The sequence below is a fragment of the Bicyclus anynana genome, chromosome 18 (genome assembly GCF_947172395.1).
Source record: "Bicyclus anynana chromosome 18, ilBicAnyn1.1, whole genome shotgun sequence".
In the NCBI taxonomy this organism is placed as follows: domain Eukaryota; kingdom Metazoa; phylum Arthropoda; class Insecta; order Lepidoptera; family Nymphalidae; genus Bicyclus; species Bicyclus anynana.
In genome coordinates this window covers 14,566,954-14,587,585 of record NC_069100.1, presented here as the reverse complement: position 1 = coordinate 14,587,585, position 20,632 = coordinate 14,566,954, and the positions used below count along the sequence as shown (strand labels likewise).

The following is a 20,632-nucleotide window of genomic DNA, read 5'->3' as shown; positions in this document are numbered from 1 at the left end:
AACAAACAAGTCTCTGCTTCAGCATGAAGCTACAGCTAACAGCGGCGCTGGTTTTTAGGAGAGACCAAGACAATATAGACTATTTTTGAACAGTGGCGTAGCGTGGTTTGGACGGGCCCTGTATCAAAATTAATAAGGGGGGCCCAAATGAAGGGTAAATATTTCTCACTAAAAGAATCAAAAATGCTCGCTTAAAAAAATCCAACTTTTGGACGCACGCATAACCAGGGAAAAAAGAGATTGTGGATTACCTATATCTTACTAATTATTGCTTTCACATGTAAGGGGCCCTGTAGTCCGGGGCCCCGTATCAGTATAATTTAAAAATATACAAGGATTTTATTAAAATAACTGTATAAAAAGAAACAAAAAGAAATAAATAAAAACTGAAGTTTTTGTAATAAATCAAGATGGCGCCCCTAAAGCAACTATGACATGACAATTGTCAGCAAACGTCAAATCGAATACTGCATTGAAAACGTCATCAATCCGCCATTATTACCTATAATAGTGTTGCATTTATTGGGAGAAAATGAATATTATTTCGAAAGAATGAGAGTAAATTTAGATTTGTATAATCAAAAATAGTTTAAAAAAATATTTTCTTTTATTTTCGACAGGGTACAATGACTGATCCTGGTCTTCATACAATTTTGGGCCATCTCCTTTCTTCAAAGTAACGTGAACTTTAAATAGTAGTAATTAGGTCTAATTTACTTTGAAGAAGTTTAAATCCTTATGTTTATGAGTAGGGGGGGAAAAGTTTGGCTTTGTCCTTAGCTTCGCATCTCTTCGGATCCTCACTGGATCACCACCCTATCACCGCGAACCGTTCTACGCAGTCGCGCGTAACGCCAACTTACTTCAAGCATTCAGCTCCCCTAAAACAAGTCTTTAAGACCTAACTGTTCTCCATTCAATATTAAACTTTATTTTATCCGCATTTACGTTTAAATTCCGTTAGTATTAATGTCTGCTATTGAAGCACATTATGAGAATAAAGTCTTGAGAAATGAAACCTGATTTCAACCCCTCCATACATTGGTGCATAGAGTAATAAATGTGTAGACGGTTTCTTTATTGAATTTATGTGAAAATAATGTTTATGTGTGGAAATTTACAGATTTCCCAAAAAATAGAGCTGTTTTATTGATTACTAAAAATTAGCATGCCTTATTAATTATAGGTTTTAAGCTCTGAAGCATAAATGTTAGGTTGGTAATACTTTCTTAGACGAGTCTTCGTTTACTTTCCTGAATAACTTGGAACTCTCTAATTTAAAATTACCAAAAAATATCATATTAAATATCCTCACAACAAGTCTTTTCTTTTAATCTCACGCAATGCACTTCTCTCTTCTAGTTTTTGGCGTGCCTTTCTTTCACGCATACGGCTTATATGCATGAGACTTCTTGCGAGCTTTCTGAGACGTACACGTATTTCATCTTCCGATGATCTACGTTCTCATATTATGTTCTTATTTGTTGGCACCCTAAAAAAGAGCGATTGTTGATGCAGCCTCTGTTACAACACTACACTGTGAATCCTACATCACGCTAACGAAATGTTTATCGCCGAGCGATATATAAGGAAAGGTTACTCCTTAACTGTTGGGAGTCCATTACCACAAGGTAAGGTGGTTCGCGCAGCCGCCACACACAATTGCGCATTACACAAAATTCAACCTTGTCTCTAGACAATAAGATACAATTTCAACATTTGCCATTCAGTCAACTAGATTAACGCTAGAGAGTACCTCAGTACCTGGACACACGGGAATGACGAATGCTTGGACTACAAATGACTGCTACAGTACCTAAGTGGTAGACTTTGACTCCTTTTTGCTGTCATGAAATACAACTTTGTCGGCATAGAAATAAAGAATAATTTAGCTTGAAGTTTTTTCTTATTTTTTACACTAAAATAATTAATTAATATAAAAATAATAATAATTAATTAATAATTAATTATTATTATTTTTATTCAATTACAAGTTATCAACTGACCACTACTGACTGCAATCTCATAAAATGTAAAGTAACGTTGCATTCTAAATTAATTAACATTCATATGTTTATTGATTATAATATTATTGTTGATTAATATTCGTACTCGATGTTGAAGTTATGGCTTGTACCTATAGCAGGCTACCTACTTTCACTAACTTTGACGTATGTTAGAACTTATACGATTTTATGTACCTACTAAATGTCTTCCGGTGCCTACGGACAATCCTGCGTGGTATCGTATGACAGATTAAATGTTCATTTTAATAGGTTAATAATTATGAAATTAGTGAATAGGCCAGCCGTGATGTAGGTTTTTTTTTATTATTTACAAGTTAGCCCTTGACTACAATGTCACCTGATGGTAAGTGGTGATGCAATCTAAGATGGAAGCGGGCTAACTTGTTAGGAGGAGGATGAAAATTTACACCCCTTTTCGGTTTCTACACGACATCCTACCGGAACGCTAAATCGCTCGGCGTTACGTCTTTGTCGGTAGGGTGGTAACTAGCCACGATCGAAGCCTCCCACCAGCCAGACCTGGACCAATTAAGAAAATTTCAATCGGCCCAGCCGGGGATCGAACCCAGGACCTCCGTTTTGTAAATCCACAGCGCATACCACTGCGCCACGGAGGCCATTAAAAGTAAGTAAAAGGTATTCGGTTAAATTTATAACTCAGTTCTATGTGGGATTTTATATTAACAACTTGAACTGATTTATTTTGCTAGGGGTGTGGCTACCGCTGTATCAATAATACGGGCCCCCCGAACTCCAGGGGCCCCTTATGTGTGAAAGCTAATATTAGTAAAATGTAATCCATAATCTCCTCTGGTTTGATAAACCTATGAATTCCCGTATATTCATAGGTTCTTCAAACATCTTTTTTTTTTTATAATTTTATTCTTTTTTCATATTGGACCCTCTAATAAATTTTGATGCAGGGCCCATCCAACGCACGCTACGCCACTGTATTCTACTCAAAGAAACGATAAATGCAACTAGCTAGCCTATTCATTATTTTGGTCTTTATTATCAACCTATTAAAATAAACAACAAATCAATTGACAAAATGTCATCTACATATTATATGATATCTGCAAGTAAGCATCGGATGACATTTGTGTTTTATATCATAGTATGTAAATGTCATTTTTGCAATAATTGATTTCACGACGCTTTTATTAGATCAGTGTTACAATTTCAATTTTGGGCGATGGAAATTGACCTAAGTTCATTCTATATTTGAACGCTTTTTAACGTCCGTTAAAAGAACTCTCCTGCGAAAGAGGGCTTAGTTAGCCCTCATGTGTTTTAAAAACGCTGTCGTGTGAACATAAACTAATTATATATTTGAACGCATATTGAAAAAATTCTCGTGCGAATGGGGGCTTAGTTAGCGTCCCGTCAAAATACTGCTTGGGTAGCCGGTAGATAGGTATGTAGGTAGGTATCGGTAGGTAGGATACGCATGCGCCGTAGAATACAACGCAACGCCGTACAATAATACGTCTGCAATAGCCACATTTACCTCAATTTATGTAAGCGTTATCATAGGCTTTCGTGGCGCAATGGTATGCGTGTTGAATTTACAAAATGGAGGCCCTGGGTTCGATCCCCGGCTGGGCCGATTGAGATTTTCTTATTTCGACTTCGGCCGTGACTAGTTACCACCCTACCGGCAAAGACGTACCGCCAAGTTTAAAATTGATTTAATATCAGCATATTATTAATTTTTATACAATTTCAATTTTTATACTGGGTGTCCCGTAATTATTAGGACATATTCTACAGGGCTATAGCTGACATCAAGGCCTACTAAAATAACGCATTATATATTAACCGAAATATTACGTTTTTTAAGTTGTAAAGATTTAAAAAAGTACCGTTCGTTTATAGACGGAGCATCTTGATCAACCGTGCGTTTTACATTACGATAACGCACAAGTGCGTAATGAGATAAATTTCGTTATTGAAATTGGCGAAATAAGAGACCCTATAAATGATGGGCTAACTGTCAGCCATAATTATATAAATTGAGGTATGTCTGGTAGTGGCGAGCCCTCGATCGATGACGTAAATAAATAGCAGTACGACTGCAGTCTATAAATAAATGTTGCAGTGAATGCAGCATGTCAGTGGTTTTGTAAATTATCTACCTGTTACAAGAAAACATTGTAGTGCCAATCTTTTTTGGAACACAGTTCCTTTACGCAATAGAGTGAACTGATGTAAATCGTCACGAGAGGAAAATTCATTCATGCGTTACGCCCATCACGTATAGCACGTGTTGTTAACATATTAATATTAATTTACTAGCGGACGCCCGCGACTTCGTCCGCGTGGAATTTAGTTTTTCACAAATTCCTCGGGAACCATGGATTTTTCCGGGATAAAAAGTAGCCTATGTGTTAATCTAGGCTTTAATATATCTTAATACCAAATTTCAGCTAATTCGGTTCAGTAGTCGAGGCGTGAAAGAGTAACAAACATTCATATCATCAAAATCATCAGTTTTCGCAAATCTCGGGAAACCATGGATTTTTTCGGGATTCTAAATTTCCGCCAAATCGCTTCAGTAGTAGCGTAGCTAGTAGTTAAAGAGTAACAAACATCTAAACATCTAAACATACATCCAAACGTCCATACAAACTTTCGCGTTTATAATATTAGTAGGATAGGATTATGAAACAAGACTAAAATTCACGTAATGCAACGTCGGAGTTTTTATTACTGCTACCGCTGAACCGATTTTAATGAATTTCTATAGAGATAAATGTACATGTAGTTTGATAGGTAATGAAGAGCTTACATTGACTATCGTTAAAATTTAAAATGTTGATAAAGTAAACTAAACCAAATAGTACTAAATGTTTTGTTTTTTTTTTTCGACGTTCCCAGTAAGTGCACGAAATAACTGATTCCGTTGTTTCTCAGCGACATAAGCGCTTGCCTGACCTATTTGTATGACGTCATTCCAGCTTGCAGTTTCGACCAATCAGAGAAGCGGGTCTAACTCACGCTAACGAAATGTTTAAAGCTTTGCTCTATATATACACCAAAAACTCTTAGCTTTGTGGAGGTCTCTGCTACACGGTAAGCCGATTTAGGTGGCGAGTCGGTCTAATTCACCACCTGCCCGTACTGTAAAGTCGAAAGGCTGAAGTATAGGTAATTTCAATAACACAATTTCTTTCCAACAAAAAAATATTATTCTTTAAAAAGTAATATGATTCAATCGAGATTATCTCTCAGATAACACCGAAGTAGCAACTTTGACTTCCTTTTGCAATTTAGAAAATATTTTTTTTTTATATTTTAATATTAATCACATATTTTAATAATTTAGGTACCTACTATAGTTGAAATTGCATTTTTTGCATTAATGTAGGTAGGATTCTAGATGTAAGAAAATTCATAAATTTATTGTCTGACGGTGTCGGTCAACGAACTCAAATATCACAATCAAAAAATCAAAAATCATTTATTTCAAGTAGACGTGATATAATCACATCACTGCAAACGCCAATCACGCTGGTATAATACCTCTATGAATGACGTCACTTGCTGTGTTTCGGCGGCAAAAATTTTACGTAGATATTTTTTCATTTATATTAAATTTTTTACTGGTTATTATTGACGAGACAAAATAAAATATAGCTTATAATACTTCCATAATTCAGTTTGAACACTGTTTACATAAGAGGCAAGTAGAGTGACTGTAAACTTCTTATTAAATTAAAATATTTAAATTTAAAAAGTTCAATTTATAAGTTATATTATATCGCTGCGTGGCTGTGTATATCTGTGGTGTCACCTGAATGAGGGTATCAGCTGATTTTCAGCTAATACCCTCATTCAAAATTGACCCTTAAATAAAAATAAATGATGTGAAATTTGAGTTGAAAGTTTGCATAAAAAGTCCTTCATTTTTAGGGTTACTGTTTTAAAAAATTGTTTATAAATTATAAAAAAAAATACAAAATATAATGTGATTCTAGAATTTATAAAATACAACCCAAATGGCGAGGGGGTTCGCTAGTTTTAGAATAACCCTATTTTCTTTCTTTCTTTTTTATTGTAAAAGCTCAGAATATTATAGCCCGATTCATTGGTCTCCAATCCAGGACCTCGTGATCCGAAGTCACATACGCTAACCACTGAACCGACAAGGCAATTTATAAACCTCGCGGTTTCACCGCGTAGTTCCTATTCCCAAAGGAATACGGGGATATAATATAGCATATATTATAATATATATTCCTTAATAATGTAGCTTTCTGTTGGTGAAAGAATTTTTCAAACTGATACGAGTTACCTGCATAATATAGTGTTTTTGGAGTTTATTTAAGAATACAAATCTTCCTGTAATGTTAATATAACTAATATATATACTATATAACTGTATATTTTCTAAGATTAGGAATAGGGTAGGAGATGCGAGTTATTGTGGGGATTTTAAGTTTGGATCCACGTAGATAATTAGCATTTGTGATTTGGAGGATCACGTTGCTCCATATGGGTTGGCGGTGTTAATAGACCAGAATATTATGAAAAACATTATGAGGTAACAAAATTGAATATCATATTATAGAAACAAAAGAAGGTCAAATTAGCTACTAGCGTGTGGTTGAGACCATTGCCTCTCTTTATCATTTTTCTTGACATATTTGACAATTAAGTTTATTCCATGAATGATTTGCTATAGTCAGCGCTTCATCTTAACAGAAGGCAGGGAATTAGACCGGCTCCCTGCCAGTACCGGCTTACGTAGTAGCTACGGACCTCCCGACGAATACTAGCATCTCCAATCTTATATACTGCACGGAGTTAAAAATTTCGTTAGCGTGAGTTAGGATTTCTAAACTAAATTTAATTTTACCCTTTATTCCGCAAAAATATCAACATCAAATGTTATTTTTTAAAGTAAATACACTTAAAATATTTTTTAAAAATATTATTGCAAATTTTACTGCATGCATTATTGGTAATTTTGTAATTTAATATTTCTGCATTTTATAACGGTAGTTGGCCTAAGAGTAAAAGAGATAGACGACTTTCACGCTTCAATTTTATCGGTTCATTGTATTTGTATTCTACATTGGTTTAGGTCGGCCGCATACACTCGTTTTCCGAATCCGTTTTCCGTGTTCGGAAAACCGAATGCATGAAAACAATATAAAATTCATTAAATAACGCACATGTATGTTTTTCCAAACGAAATAAATTTCGCGCGTACGTATCAAATTCGAGCCCCTTCGACAAAGTACATTCCCAATGAAGAAAAACGTAAAATCTGCGGTAGTCTCAAGGAATTCTAAATCGAAATAACGCATTAGGAAAACGAATACGGAAACCGGGTGTATGTGGCCGGCCTTAGAGCACCTTTACAAACTGTCATTGTCATTGGCCTTTAGAGGGAAATGTGGTTATACAAGAAAGAGGGATGGTTATATTTTATAGTATCTTACTCACTATTGCTCACTACCAAATGAATGAATGAGTAATGATTTTGTGAGCGAGTCAGCACGATTTTATGAATCACTGCGAATCTGCGAATTGCCACAGATTAAGCGAATTGCGATGCGACTGCCACTTGATTATAACTTAATGTATACGAATGCTACCTACCGCTACCACATTGTTGATTATTTTTCATTTGTATAATTTCGCATTATTTTTTTATGTAAATGATAGTTCAATTCTTTTGTTTCTTGTTAAAAAAAAATGTTGCCATATAAAATAATAGCACGTTGTGGTGTATTTACCTTTAGGAAGAAAGTTAATAAAATTAATTCGGTACATATTAAAATGATTAAATCGACGATTTTTTTACCAATTTCATTGTAATTTGATTATATAACAAAATAAATAACTTAACCAAAAAAGTATTTTTGCTAATGGCAACATTTTATTGAATATTTTATTTTGGTGAAATCTCGCCTGTGAGAAAATAAAATGGCGTTTTAGAAATATGAAATATGTATTGTTCAGTGGTGTTCGTCTTGATAGTGTTTAAAAATTAAGATTATCTTTAATGAAAAATAAGTGAAATCAAATTTAATAAATATATTTACAAAATAAAATCGATTGTTGCCATCAAAAGTAAGTAATTGTTGCAATCATTAAATTATAGCTTTTAGGCGGTGTTGCAATTTGCTTTTTTATTTATTTTGGAAAAAAGGTTTATTCCGAATTCGACTCACGACTGTTCCAGTTTCTATTTCTAATTCTAAGACGTTTGTTATTAAAACAGCTATGTGTATTACATTAGGTTTTCTAAGGCATAGAACTATTTAAAACAAAGTTCGTAAATCAACATGGTAAATAAATTATACTTATCTACTTACTTACTTCAAAGAGATGTGAGAAATAACTTGCTTATTTAAATAATTACTTGAAAATTTGTGTCTGTACACAATCTAGATTTCCAATAATTGTTAAAAAGTGGTGTTTTGTTATTATTTTCCTTCATAGTAATGGGCATTTAATAATATTGGGACACTTGTTGTCATTCTTTTTATGTTTATAGATACTTAATAAGTAAAAAATAATTGTTTTCAGCTAAATCATGTCAGATGACGATCAATCTTCAGAATCTGGAACTACGTTGGGGGCCGTTCAAGTATTAAGTAAGCAGATACAATTATTTATCCCCCCTCCCCTTTTCAGCAAAAGCAAGTAATGTATTCTGGTTTTTTTTTATTGATTTGCTTACTGAGTAGATAGAAATATAAATTATTTGTGAGAATACCCAAAAATGCTTACCTACCTACTACTAACCTACTAAGTGAAAAAAAAAGAATGCACAATTATTAACAGCCTTTTGCTGATTTTATTTCCATTTTGATTGCAATACAAGAAGTTTCTTCCAAATATCAACGGCCATCCTACAAACAGCCGACCTTAGAACCTCCTTTGTTATGGAAATCTAATAAAAAGTAAATTACTGTAATCCAGTAATGCAAAGTAACATATAGAACCCCCTTCCCCTGTAGTGCTTACATAATACTAGAACGGCCCCTTGTTGACAGCAGAATATAAAGATGGTAAGTACACACAGTTTATTGCTTATAGTAAATCTAAATGAACTGCTTATTTGATTAGTTCCAAAGTAAGCATAGCTTGTGCTATGGGTAGTGAGGACTAACAAATGGATAGCTCATGGATGTACATATAAATATTTATAAATCTTATATCCATGCTAATCACAAAAATATTTTTTTCACTTGTGGGAATTGAATCCACAGCCTTCGATGTAGAAGACTGAGTTATTACCCACTGAACTAGTTGGATTTCATAATACTCATAATTTGTTATATGTACTAGTGGACGCCCACAACTTTGACCGTACTTTGGTTATGTTGCACAAACCGTTCTCATCGCTGTATTAACTTTATACTACTTAACTGGCAAATTTCATCTTTCTACGTCAAGCGGTTTTCGAGATTTCGTGACGAGTGACCTTTATTATATATTTAGATTTCTTTGTATAATAATATATAATAATAATACTTGAAAATTTAAAATAAATTAACATGGTTGCTAAATACAACTTAATAATGATAAAAAATGTATGTTATTATAATTACAGGCCAATTACAAATTGTGGATATGCCGCCTGCAAAAAGAAGTAAAGTAAGTTATAATTAAATTACCTTTGGCACCTTTACAATGCAAGTAGCCGACACCCCACAGTTTTACCTATGAAGTTCTCGAAAGCCTATCACAAATAATGCCGGTGCTGGGTCCATCGCGTGATAGAGAGAAAATCTCAGCAAAGTCCCGGACTTGTGACCACAGGATGTAGGGTTAAGGAATTCCTTGACAATTGATTAACACTCCCCTCCTCCACTCATGTTGTTCTCCCTACTTAACCAAATTTGGTAAGATCCTATTAGAGCAGCTGTGGATACTCATTCTAATATAGAACTAGCTGCACTTCTAGAGAGGCCAAGGTCTTTAAGCAAGTTATAGAGAGATTTTGCTGGTAATCCTCTCGCACCTACTTCTACGGCGTACAGACTAACTACATAGCCATTTTTAGTTAGTTCATTTGTTAGGTCATAATATTTATTCACTTTCATACTGTGGTCCTTCGGAATGTTAGTCTCCCACAGCTCAGTAAGCTCAACAAGTACTATTTGCTTAGTTTAATTCGACTAAGGGAAATTATCTGGTGTAGATCACGAAATAGCGACATTGGGTTGGATTTTATAATGTTTTTACCTAGGATTGAATAAGGCTTAATATTCTTCTTAATCAGTATTTTGTCATTAGCCCTGTAATTGTTTTAAGTAGGGGGAAGTTAAAAAGTAGTTTTTTCATTTCTAGTTATCAGACACCATCCTACCAGACGGAGGGGACACGAGCAGCGATGAAGCCTTCAAATATGTGCAGGTGCTGGACTCGGACAAGAATGTAGTCGTTGACTTGCTCAACTTGACGTTGGTTAAGTAAGTAATCCGTTTATCCATAATAATATTTTTTTTTCTCACGATGTTTTTCCTTCACCGTTTGAGACACGTAATATATATATTTTTTTAATTTTTTTTTAAATAAATAAAATTAAATATCACGTGTCTCAAACGGTGAAGGAAAAACATCGCGAGGAAATCTGCATACCAGAGAGGAGACTCGAGCTCAGCAGTGAATGATGAATGATGTTATGTATATTCTCAGATGTGACGATGGACAGGAGTCGTACCGGCTGGTGACTCAGGAGGAGGCGGAGAGCGGTGGGGAGGGGGAGGAGACCGTCACCTGCGTGCTCTCCAACGATGATGGAGACGGTATTATAGTTTTTACTCGCTGATAATGTAGAGTCATTGGTAAATTGGTAAAAATGACTGAAATCACTCAAACATGTTGAAAATGAAAATTAGTTATGTAGGTACTAAATGATGAAGTTATGAAAACAAACATTACAAAAAAACATTTTGAAAAATGATTGACCTCCTCTTTTCAAGTCAGTTCGGAAGGCGTAGATTTGAATCCGGTCCGAGGCATGCATCTCCAACTTTTTAACCGATTTCAAACAAAAGAGGAGGTTCTCAATTCGTCGCGTTCGTCGCGTATGTTTTTTTTAATTTTTGTTACGTCATAATTTCATCATTTCTTAATCAATTTTGAAAATTCAATTGATTTTCATGAAAATCGGTTAAGTAATTTTGTGTTAAAATGAAAATAACGAAAATGTATCATAAAAATCAATATATTCAAACCTATACTAAAGCCATACTCGAGGAGTACTGTTTACTAACAAACAAATTAGAAATGAGGGTAGAAAAAGTTTTAATTTGTTTGTTGGTAAACAGTATTCCTCTAGCATGGCTCTAGTATAGTCATCATCCCCATTCCACGCGGACGAAGTCGCGGGCGTCCGCTAGTATAAATGAAAGTTAGACAAATGGATATTGTTGAACTCGTCAAGGTTGAATTCCGCCTGCGGGTAGTGGAGATGTTTTAAAAAAAATACGTATGCACTATGACAAGGTTTTATTGCGACTGATTTAATACTTATGGCTGTTATGATAGATGTGCGTGTGTGCGTTATGTATGCATATTAAACGAATGTCTGTTGTGTGATAGCTTGCAATATGAATGTTATGTATGTAACGTTTTGTATGCGACGTATGACTGTGTTTTGAGTTATGTAGTTAGCTTATTAACCCTAGATTACTAAACTAAACTTTTTTTTTTTTTTTTTTGACTATCGTAAAAATTACGACAACAAAGTTCGCGTCATTTCCTCGTCCCCCGCTTCACTGTACCTTCCTAATTTTATTAGTCAGTTTTCTAAACGCTGTCATTTTGGTCGGATGTGATTTCTAAATTGAGTTATAACTAACATGTCGTAAAATTTACGAAAGTTTAGTAGTGTGAGTTTTAAGTTGCACTTGTTTTTACAATACATACATAGTCCTGTGTCCGTCTAAGGCTAGAAAAATGACAAAAAACTTTTGCATGAAATGTAAAAGAGCCATATGTAGGGCGCACGACATGAATATGTGTTAAAATGTATAGTAAAAAAAACATTTTTCATTAATATGTGTATCTTATGCCCAAAGAATAAATAATTTTAATTTCTTAAATAATTAAAGTTTATGATTCGTTGATTTATATTGTTTTATTTGCCTGTCGTATTTTTTACGAATGTTTAGTAACATCGTCACTTGTACGATAGTTTAGTAATCTAGGGTTAATCTAAACAGATATTGTTATTCCAGAGCACGAGAACAACTCGTACGTGGTGATAGACGGCAACGAAGGGCCCGTCGTGTTCCTACAGTCGAGTCTGCCGCAGTCCAAAACACCACCCGAACCAGAAAAACCCAAAGAGGTACCGTTTTACGATGAAAATAAGATCATGTCGGGGCTTCGACCATTAATAACAGGACCTGCCTCGCTAACCGTTACCCCTCTGGCAAGGATCAATGATCTAACGCGTTTATAAAAACTGTTGATCTAGAATCGATGTTTCATTGTTGTAATCGTTTTCGTCGCTGTAAAGAGCTCCCTAAAGATGCCGGTTTGTATAGTTGAATAGCACAAAAAACGGCCAAAAACTTGTAGTTTAGTAAAAGATGTAGTAACGTTTCATTTGTAAGTATTTATTTTTTTTATTTGTATGTTTAAAAAAAAAAAACAAAAAAAAAAAAAATCTATCTTACGCACTCCTTAAACCTTATGCACGCCATTGATTGTAACAATAATATGTTTTGTTGCAGCAAACAGCACTGACGCCGGTGGAAATATTGGAAAGAGCTAAATCATTACAAAAAGCAAAGTGAGTTACCTAATTACTTTTTTTAAGTTTCTTTTTTTTGCTAGCTCAGGAAAGTTACAAAAGGGACGATGACAGTTTTTTAAATTGTATATAAAATAAGAGTTGTATCAAAAAAAAAGAGATTTCGACGAATTTATAACCTCCTCCTTTTTTGAAGTCGGTTAAAAAGTAACAGGGTATCTGCGATCATTATTTTCGGAGCTACAAGGATTTAAAGGGTCAGATTTGCGGCGCTGCCGCGGATCCCTGAAAAACGCCCCATACAAAATGGTACTTAATGATCGTTAAATTGGTATGGGCGTTCAAACAAAACTACAATTATCTTTGTTATTTGTGCGTTTATAGTTCATGTATTGGAAAATGTCACTTTAAATGTAAGGAAGCTAAAACCGTATGAATTTTCATCTAATTACGTCATTTTCATCTATTAAAAAAAAATAATAGATTTTGAATCTGATCGTGTGTTTATCGCGATCTTGATGCGACACACGATCAGTTTTATCTCCACATGGACTTTGATAACAAAGTTTTCTAGGACAGAAATACATTTCTGAAACTAGGCCAAAGTTCATTAACTTCATACTTACGTAACAGAATTAAACAGTTTTAAATTTTTCATAAATTAAAATTTGTCTTTTCGCTATTAGCTTGATTATATAATGATTTATTTATTTTGCTATCATCCGCGAAAATTCGGCGAACCCATGCGACAACGTCACCCAGGTCCGACAAAATACTCTCTACGTACGTTTCACCCCGAAACCGGAGCATCCTCAGGAGATGTTGACTCTACAACGTGCAATTGCAAAGTGTCGTTTTCGACCTTTGCTTCGTCTTTTATAGACCAAAAAGTAGGTGGGGCAAGAGCTTTATTAATTAGCTTGAGTTCATTTTTAATATTGCTAAGGGGTTTCTTGTATTGGACACGTAAATCGTAGTCGTAATTTAGTAAACCTCGAGAGCCATGATAGCCCAGTTGGATATGACCCCTGCTTCTGATTCCGGAGGGTGTGGGTTCGAATCCGGTCCGGGGCATACACCTCCAACTTTTCAGTTGTGTGCATTTTAAGAAATTAGATATCACATGTCTCAAACGGTAAAGGAAAACATTGTGAGAAAACCTACATACCATAGAATTATCTTAATCATCTGCGTGTGTGAAGTCTGCCAATCCGCATTGGGCCAGGTGGACTATTGGCCTTTCATTCTGAGAAAAGACTCGAGCCGAATATGGATTAATAACGAATTTAGTAAAGTTCGTAATATTAATAGTAAATACTTTATAATGTTTATGCTTATTGGTGCGTCGCAGGGCGCTAATGTCGCTCCACACGACGCCGACGCGCGGGCGGCGCCGCAAGACGCAGCTGCCGCCGCCGCACGAGCTGCTCGCGTCGCCGCACTTCCGCCTGTACCTGTACTCGTGCAAGCTGTGCAGCTTCAAGTGCAACGCCATCAAGGAGCTCACCGCGCACAAGGTGACGTCATCATCACCATCATCATCATCACCATCGTCATCGCCATCATCATCATCATCTTCATCATCACACCACCACCACCATCATCATCATCATCATCATCATCATCACACCACCACCATCATCATCATCATCACACCACCACCACCATCATCATCATCACACCACCATCATCATCATCATCATCATCATCACACCACCATCATCATCATCATCACACCACCACCACCACCATCATCATCATCACACCACCACCACCATCATCATCATCATCATCACACCACCACTATCATCATCATCATCATCATCATCATCATCACACCACCATCATCATATATAGGCGCATCTTTATGCGCTTGAATCATCCGCCCGAGCTAGTACCCCCAAGCGATTTAGCGTTCCGGTACGATGTTGTGTAGAAACCGAAAGGGGTGTGGATTTTCATCCTCCTCCTAACAAGTTAGCCCGCTTCCATCTTAGATTGCATCATGACTTACCATCAGGTGAGATTGCAGTCAAGGGCCAACTTGTAAGAAATAAAAAAAATTAAAAAAAAAACGTGGCGGGTAGCAGCGACAGTGAATGTCCATCATTTTGTGGTAGAGGAAACACCTCGAGCAGGTCCCAGGACTTGTGAATTTGAGAGTAGGTTTAAGAGATCCCTTTAGAATGCAACACTCACCTTCCCTGCTCGACATGTTTTCCATGCCCACACTAAACAACCTATGATGAACATTAATTAAATCACAAAACATTATCACTAACGCGACTGGCAGCGTGACAGTGTCTACGCTGCCTAACAAACAACTGAGCTCTTATTTAATACCAACACTGATACCTCCCTTCTACAACAACATAACTAATGAATTTCAATACCACCTGTGATCGAGTAACTTATAACAAGTGTAGAGGAGGTCGCGTTGACCTTTTAAATTCCGTAAACTCCGCAACAAGTAAAATTAAGGAGATGCCTAATTAGTGTTGCGTTGCAGCGCAGTGGATCACGTATATGTATATACCACACTAGTGTTTCGATGGCAGGATGGCAATGGAGAAATCCGGAGAAGGCCTTTACCCTACAGAGGGGTTCTCATTTTTCAAAAATTAAGGAAATATATATGTATAACATTAAGCATAATTAATATACCATCATAACAAATTGCTGATTCAATTATATAGAAATAATGTACACCACAAATACAAACAGAAAAACAAATAATATAAAAATTATTAATAAAAACATATATTGCAGAAAATTTACTAAGTATAAAAGTGTTACCTACTTTGTTTTATATAAAAAGTATAAAAATAATTATCATATGTAAATGGTAAATAATAGAAGGCTTTTTTATTTATTTATTATATTTAGTGTTTCGCAGTGATATCGCAGTACAACAGGACGACGTGTGCATCCAGTCAGTACTGAACTGTAAAACACTGTCCGATGTAGCAACACCTCAGTTGAAACGTTACTGCGATGATGGAACGCTTTAATGTAGCATGTCATTTTAAAAAAAAATACACACCGTCGACGCAACGGAACGCAACGCACTAATGGGGCGTCGCTCTAAAAGCTTGTAATTCCAATCGCAGGCGGCCGAGCACGCGGGCGGCGCGGGCAAGTGGCGCGCGGGCTGCCGCGCCTCCACCATCATGCTGCAGTGCGCGCGCTGCCCCTTTCGCGGGAACACGCACTCGCAGGTACACACGCAACACAACTCCACACTACTCCACACTACCCCACACTACCACACACTACCACACTACCGCACACGACCCCACACTGCCGCTCACTATCCTACACTAACCCACATTGCCACGCACTAGCATACACTACCGCACACTACCATAAACTACCGCACACTACCCTATACTGCCACACACTACCTTACACTACTACAGAGTACACACTACCCGACCCGGGATAGTGTTGGGTACAGTACATACTACCCCTCACTACCCTACACTACACATACCGAACCGAAGATGAATTCCTACTAGTGGAATATATCATAATACATTACTACAACTAAGTTCCGATGGATAAAAATGGATTTCAATAATTTATAAAAGCTCTTATTTATCTTTCAATGTATGTTATGGTGGATTCTTTGAATTCTATTTTTAAGTAGATATCTTCAAACGATTGAGCTGAAATTTTGTATACACGTTAAGTTTGGATGACAATGCATGATATGTTATATGACGTCATTCTAAATTCAATATGGCGGACCACCCAAGATGTCGGAATAGTTATTTTTAATGCATTCCTACAATATGGGTATCAAATTAAAGGCCTTATTAAGAGTAACTTGAAAATATATAAATTAAATTGGTGATGCTTTTGGTATAATGGTATAATAAAATGTTTACTCATTAAAAAATACTATTATATTTTGAAGTCTTTTTTCCCAATAATTATATGAAATCTCATTTTAGAGAAGTTTGTTTAAATTATTACATATAACCTTTTTTTTTTATTTCCAGCTAATGAAACACGTGAAAGACAAACATTTAGAAGTGACCACAGTGAGCACAAGTGAGTATCTAAAACAAAAACCAACTGCAAGGAGGGTTATGTTATCTTGACATCCGCATATTCAAACTCTATTCATAATTTATATTTCAAAATTTAACACTTATGACAATGGGGATGATAACTAGGTTTGAATATATTGATTTTTATGATACATTCGGGTAAATAAGGTCAATGTTAACAAATTTATACATAAAAAGCAAAGATTGTCTGGATATTTGCAAAATAAATAAGATTATAAAATTTCAAAATCTACTAAAAATATTTTATCGTAATTAGATGAAAATTCATACAGTTTGAGCTTCCTTACATTAAATGTGACATTTTTTAATACATGCACTATAAACGTAAACGCACAAATAGCAAAGATATTAGTAATTTTGTTTGAACGCCCATACAAAACCTAACGATCAGCGAGCCAACGACGTGACTAGATTGTGCCATTTTGTATGGAGCGTTTTTCAGGGATCCGCGGCAGCGCCGCAAATCTGACCCTTTAAATCCCTGTAGCTCCGAAAGTAATGATCGCAGATACCCTGTTGCTTTTACAAAATTGCTTTACTATTAGCATACTCTTAATTTATATACAATTTAAAAAACTGTCATCACCCCTATTACGTAAACTCATATATTATTCAAAACTTATTCTACTTCCTACTAATATTATAAAGGCGAAAGTTTGTGTGTAAGTGTGTATGTTTGTACCTCTTTTAAGCTGCGGCTACTGAAGCGATTTGGCTGAAATTTGGAATGGAAATAGATTTTACTCTGGATTAACACATAGGCTACTTTTCATCCCGGAAAAATTCACGGTTCCCGCGGGATTTGTGAATACTGAATTCCACGCGTACGAAGTCGCGGGCGTCCGCTAGTTTACCAATAAAAAAAATACTCAAAACTGTTCACAAAAAATTAAAAAATAAGAATTTTGTTAGTTTTTGTGAACAGTTTTTAAAATATGTATTTAAAAAGATAAGACGCAATTTTTCATGAATAAAATTAAAATTACTGACGCGAGAATGTATTCGTTTTTGAATTTTGTATTTGGAGCGGCTACGACACGTAGTGATCTGTGTGCTCTATCTGCCATTATCCTTAATCTGTGGTAATTTGTTTGTTCGTGAACAGTGCACATCGAGTATGGCTTTAGTATAGGTAGATGAGTAACCGTCAGTTGTCACTCACCAGGTAAAGGACTGCTGGAGAGCCCGGAGGTGAGCGAGGCGGACGTGCTGGTGTGCGGCGCGTGCGGGTTCGAGTCCTCGCTGAGGCACGAGTTCAAGCTGCACATCGAGGAGGAGCACGGAGTTAGTGCGTGCTAGCGGGCGCACGGCCTATATACTGACTGACTCACTCTGTGTTGTTTTATTTGTTTTAGTACCTACCTTCCCACTGTCACCTTTTTTTTTTACTATGCTGTGGCTTGTGCTTGACTAACTAAGCCTGATCATCATCATCATCATTAGCAGCCCATTTTCGGCTCACTGTTGAGCACGAGTCTCCACTCAATGAGAGGTGTTGAGCTAGGGAAGATGTTGTTTTTCACAGATAGTGTTTTCTTTTTTTTTATTCTTTAAAAGTTAGGCCTTGACTACAATCTCATCTGATGGTAAGTGATGATGCAGTCTAAGATGGAAGCGGGCTTGTTAGGAGTAGGATGAAAATCCACACCCCTTTCGGTTTCTACACGGCATCGTGCCGGAACGCTAAATCGCTTGGCGGTATGTCTTTGCGGTAGGGTGGTAACTAGCCATGGCCTAAGCCTCCCACCAGCCAAACCTGGACTAATTAAGAAAATCTCAATCTGCCGGGGATCGAACCCAGGACCTCTGTTTTGTAAATCCACCGCGCATACCACTGCGCCACGGAGGCCGCCAGTGTTTTATCGGATCACGAAGTTTTGAGTCCGTAGCAAGCTATCCTGGCTATTTTTATGATGGTGTCTGTCTGTCTGTCCGGTATAATCTCTAGAACGACTAAACCTTATTAGAATGCTGCAGGGATCTACGGGGAATGAAGTATGTCACCGTCTACCGAGTGGCGTGCACTTCATACATCGATTAAAGCACTGCATACCCTAAGAGTTGTCTTCTTAGTGCTTATTATATACAGATTATTCCAGTTTGTATTAATTGATTATGAAACACGGCTAAAACTCACGTGATATTACGTCGGAGTATGCCCGACTAGTTTCGAACCCATACGGGTCCCTTAGTCATGAGCTGGTTCTTGCATCGCGGCACGATCCAAACTGACGTTTAGCCGTGTTTCATAATCAATTAATACGAATAACACTCACGATAATTTAAATTCTAAAATATTCCAGTTTGCTTGATTTTATTACTAGTGCATACCCTGATCGACAACCTTATGCACGCCACTGCGTCTACCATTTGACGTCCAAAAACTTACGAAGCGATTAGCATCTTTGTTTATTATACGCATGGCTAGGGTATGGAACTCACTCCCGAAGTTCAAATCAAATCAAAAAATTCATTTATTTCAATTATGCTCAGTTTACAAGCACTTTTGATACGTCAGTCGAGTATTTGTAAAGATTCTACCACCGGTTCGGAAGGCAGGTTCTGCTGAGAAGATACCGGCAAGAAACTCAACAGTTGCTCTTTTTAAAAAATCATGAAGTTAGTAGTATATTTATAGATTACGATAGATTTACGATTTACGATTCGGTACAAGTACCTATAATTCTATGTAGTAACCTGTGTTCCAAGTGGGAGTTTTTAACGTTTTCATACAGTGTCTATCGCGTTAAATGTAAATGCGAATTTCCAAGGAATTGAAACAGTTGTGCAGTAGTGCCACTAGATGGCGCTGATTCAATTCCTTGGAATTTTTTATTTAGGCACCCTGGCGCGCGGTCAAAGTGTAAATTAAAATTGCATGTGTCGCGCAGACGCTTAACGGCGACGAGATGATAAGACGACCGAAGGAACAAGTAGCCGCGCCTTACCCGGGCAGGCAAGGAGGCCGTGGCCGTTAAGAGTGTGCAATATGTAATTTGGTGGTTACAAATGGTTCTGGATCTCAGATTCTAGAAAAGTTAGGAGCCTGATATTTGGGTAAATGATATTTCAAAGTGTTAGTTTCGTTATGACTATACAAAATACACAATTTGTAAAACTTTTCTCGCTAGTTTATTTTTTTGAAAAATACGTGTTTTGCTCACATTTTGCTTTCAATCTCAGGAAAAGCAAACTTATTTTCTTTTGTTTTGTATAGAAAAATAGGTATATATGTTGAACATGGCCATTTTGTTTTTCGTTATGTTGTTTAATTTACTTGCAATTAGGTAAAAATGGTTTTGGCGCTCACGTCACAAAATTTGCGTCGCGTGTCAATCGCTCCGTGCTTTTCACTCACGTGAAAGTCATAATTCGACGTCTCGCTTGCGCTTCGAATTTTATCCATATCGTACCGACACGCTGCGCGCTCCTAAGGTTTTCTTAATTGGTCCAGGTCTGGCTGCTGGGAGGCTTTGGCCGTGGCTAGTTAACACCCTCCCGACAAAGACATACCGCCAAGCGATTTAGCGTTCCGGTAATGTCGTGTAGAAACCGAATGGAGATTTTCACCCTCCTCCTAACAAGTTAGCTTGCTTCCATCTTAGAATGCATCATCACCAGGTGAGATAGTAGTGAAGGGCTATCTTGTAAATAATAATTAAAAAAAACCTTGATTTTTATCTGGGAGAAGATGACCTGCCTGCTGATGTGTCGTGAGATTTGGTGAATGGAAGACAAAAAAATAATTTATTTAGTGTTTTTTCCTTTGACACCTATGTATCTAAGGTTTTTTCAGATAG

General features: G+C 36.4%; 1 protein-coding gene across 5 annotated transcripts; it reads left to right on the top strand.

Annotated features, from left to right (window-relative positions):
- Positions 1-7,932: 7,932 nt before the first annotated feature.
- Positions 7,933-18,165, top strand: LOC112052337 (uncharacterized). Of its 5 annotated transcripts, none has more exons than XM_024091368.2 (12): positions 7,935-8,111; positions 8,571-8,638; positions 9,041-9,055; positions 9,601-9,644; positions 10,341-10,462; positions 10,689-10,798; positions 12,236-12,348; positions 12,737-12,795; positions 14,108-14,273; positions 15,867-15,974; positions 16,761-16,812; positions 17,998-18,165. In XM_024091368.2, the coding sequence occupies exons 2-12, from the start codon at positions 8,578-8,580 to the stop codon at positions 18,129-18,131; spliced, it is 984 nt and encodes a 327-aa protein (XP_023947136.1). In that variant the 5' UTR covers positions 7,935-8,111; positions 8,571-8,577; the 3' UTR covers positions 18,132-18,165. The 5 variants fall into 5 exon arrangements, with proteins under 5 accessions (XP_052742908.1, XP_023947136.1, XP_023947140.1 ...); XM_024091367.2 differs by lacking the exon at positions 7,935-8,111 and adding an exon at positions 8,177-8,329; XM_052886948.1 differs by lacking the exon at positions 15,867-15,974 and having other exon boundaries at positions 7,933-8,111.
- The last annotated feature ends 2,467 nt before the right edge of the window (positions 18,166-20,632 follow it).

Coding starts and splice junctions, on each gene's coding strand:
- LOC112052337 (XM_024091368.2), top strand. CDS start 8,578: ATGTCAGATGACGATCAATCTTCAGAATCTGGAACTACGTTGGGGGCC. Junction 9,645..10,340: donor CGCCTGCAAAAAGAAGTAAA/GTAAGTTATAAT, acceptor TTTCATTTCTAG/TTATCAGACACCATCCTACC. Junction 12,796..14,107: donor AAATCATTACAAAAAGCAAA/GTGAGTTACCTA, acceptor GGTGCGTCGCAG/GGCGCTAATGTCGCTCCACA.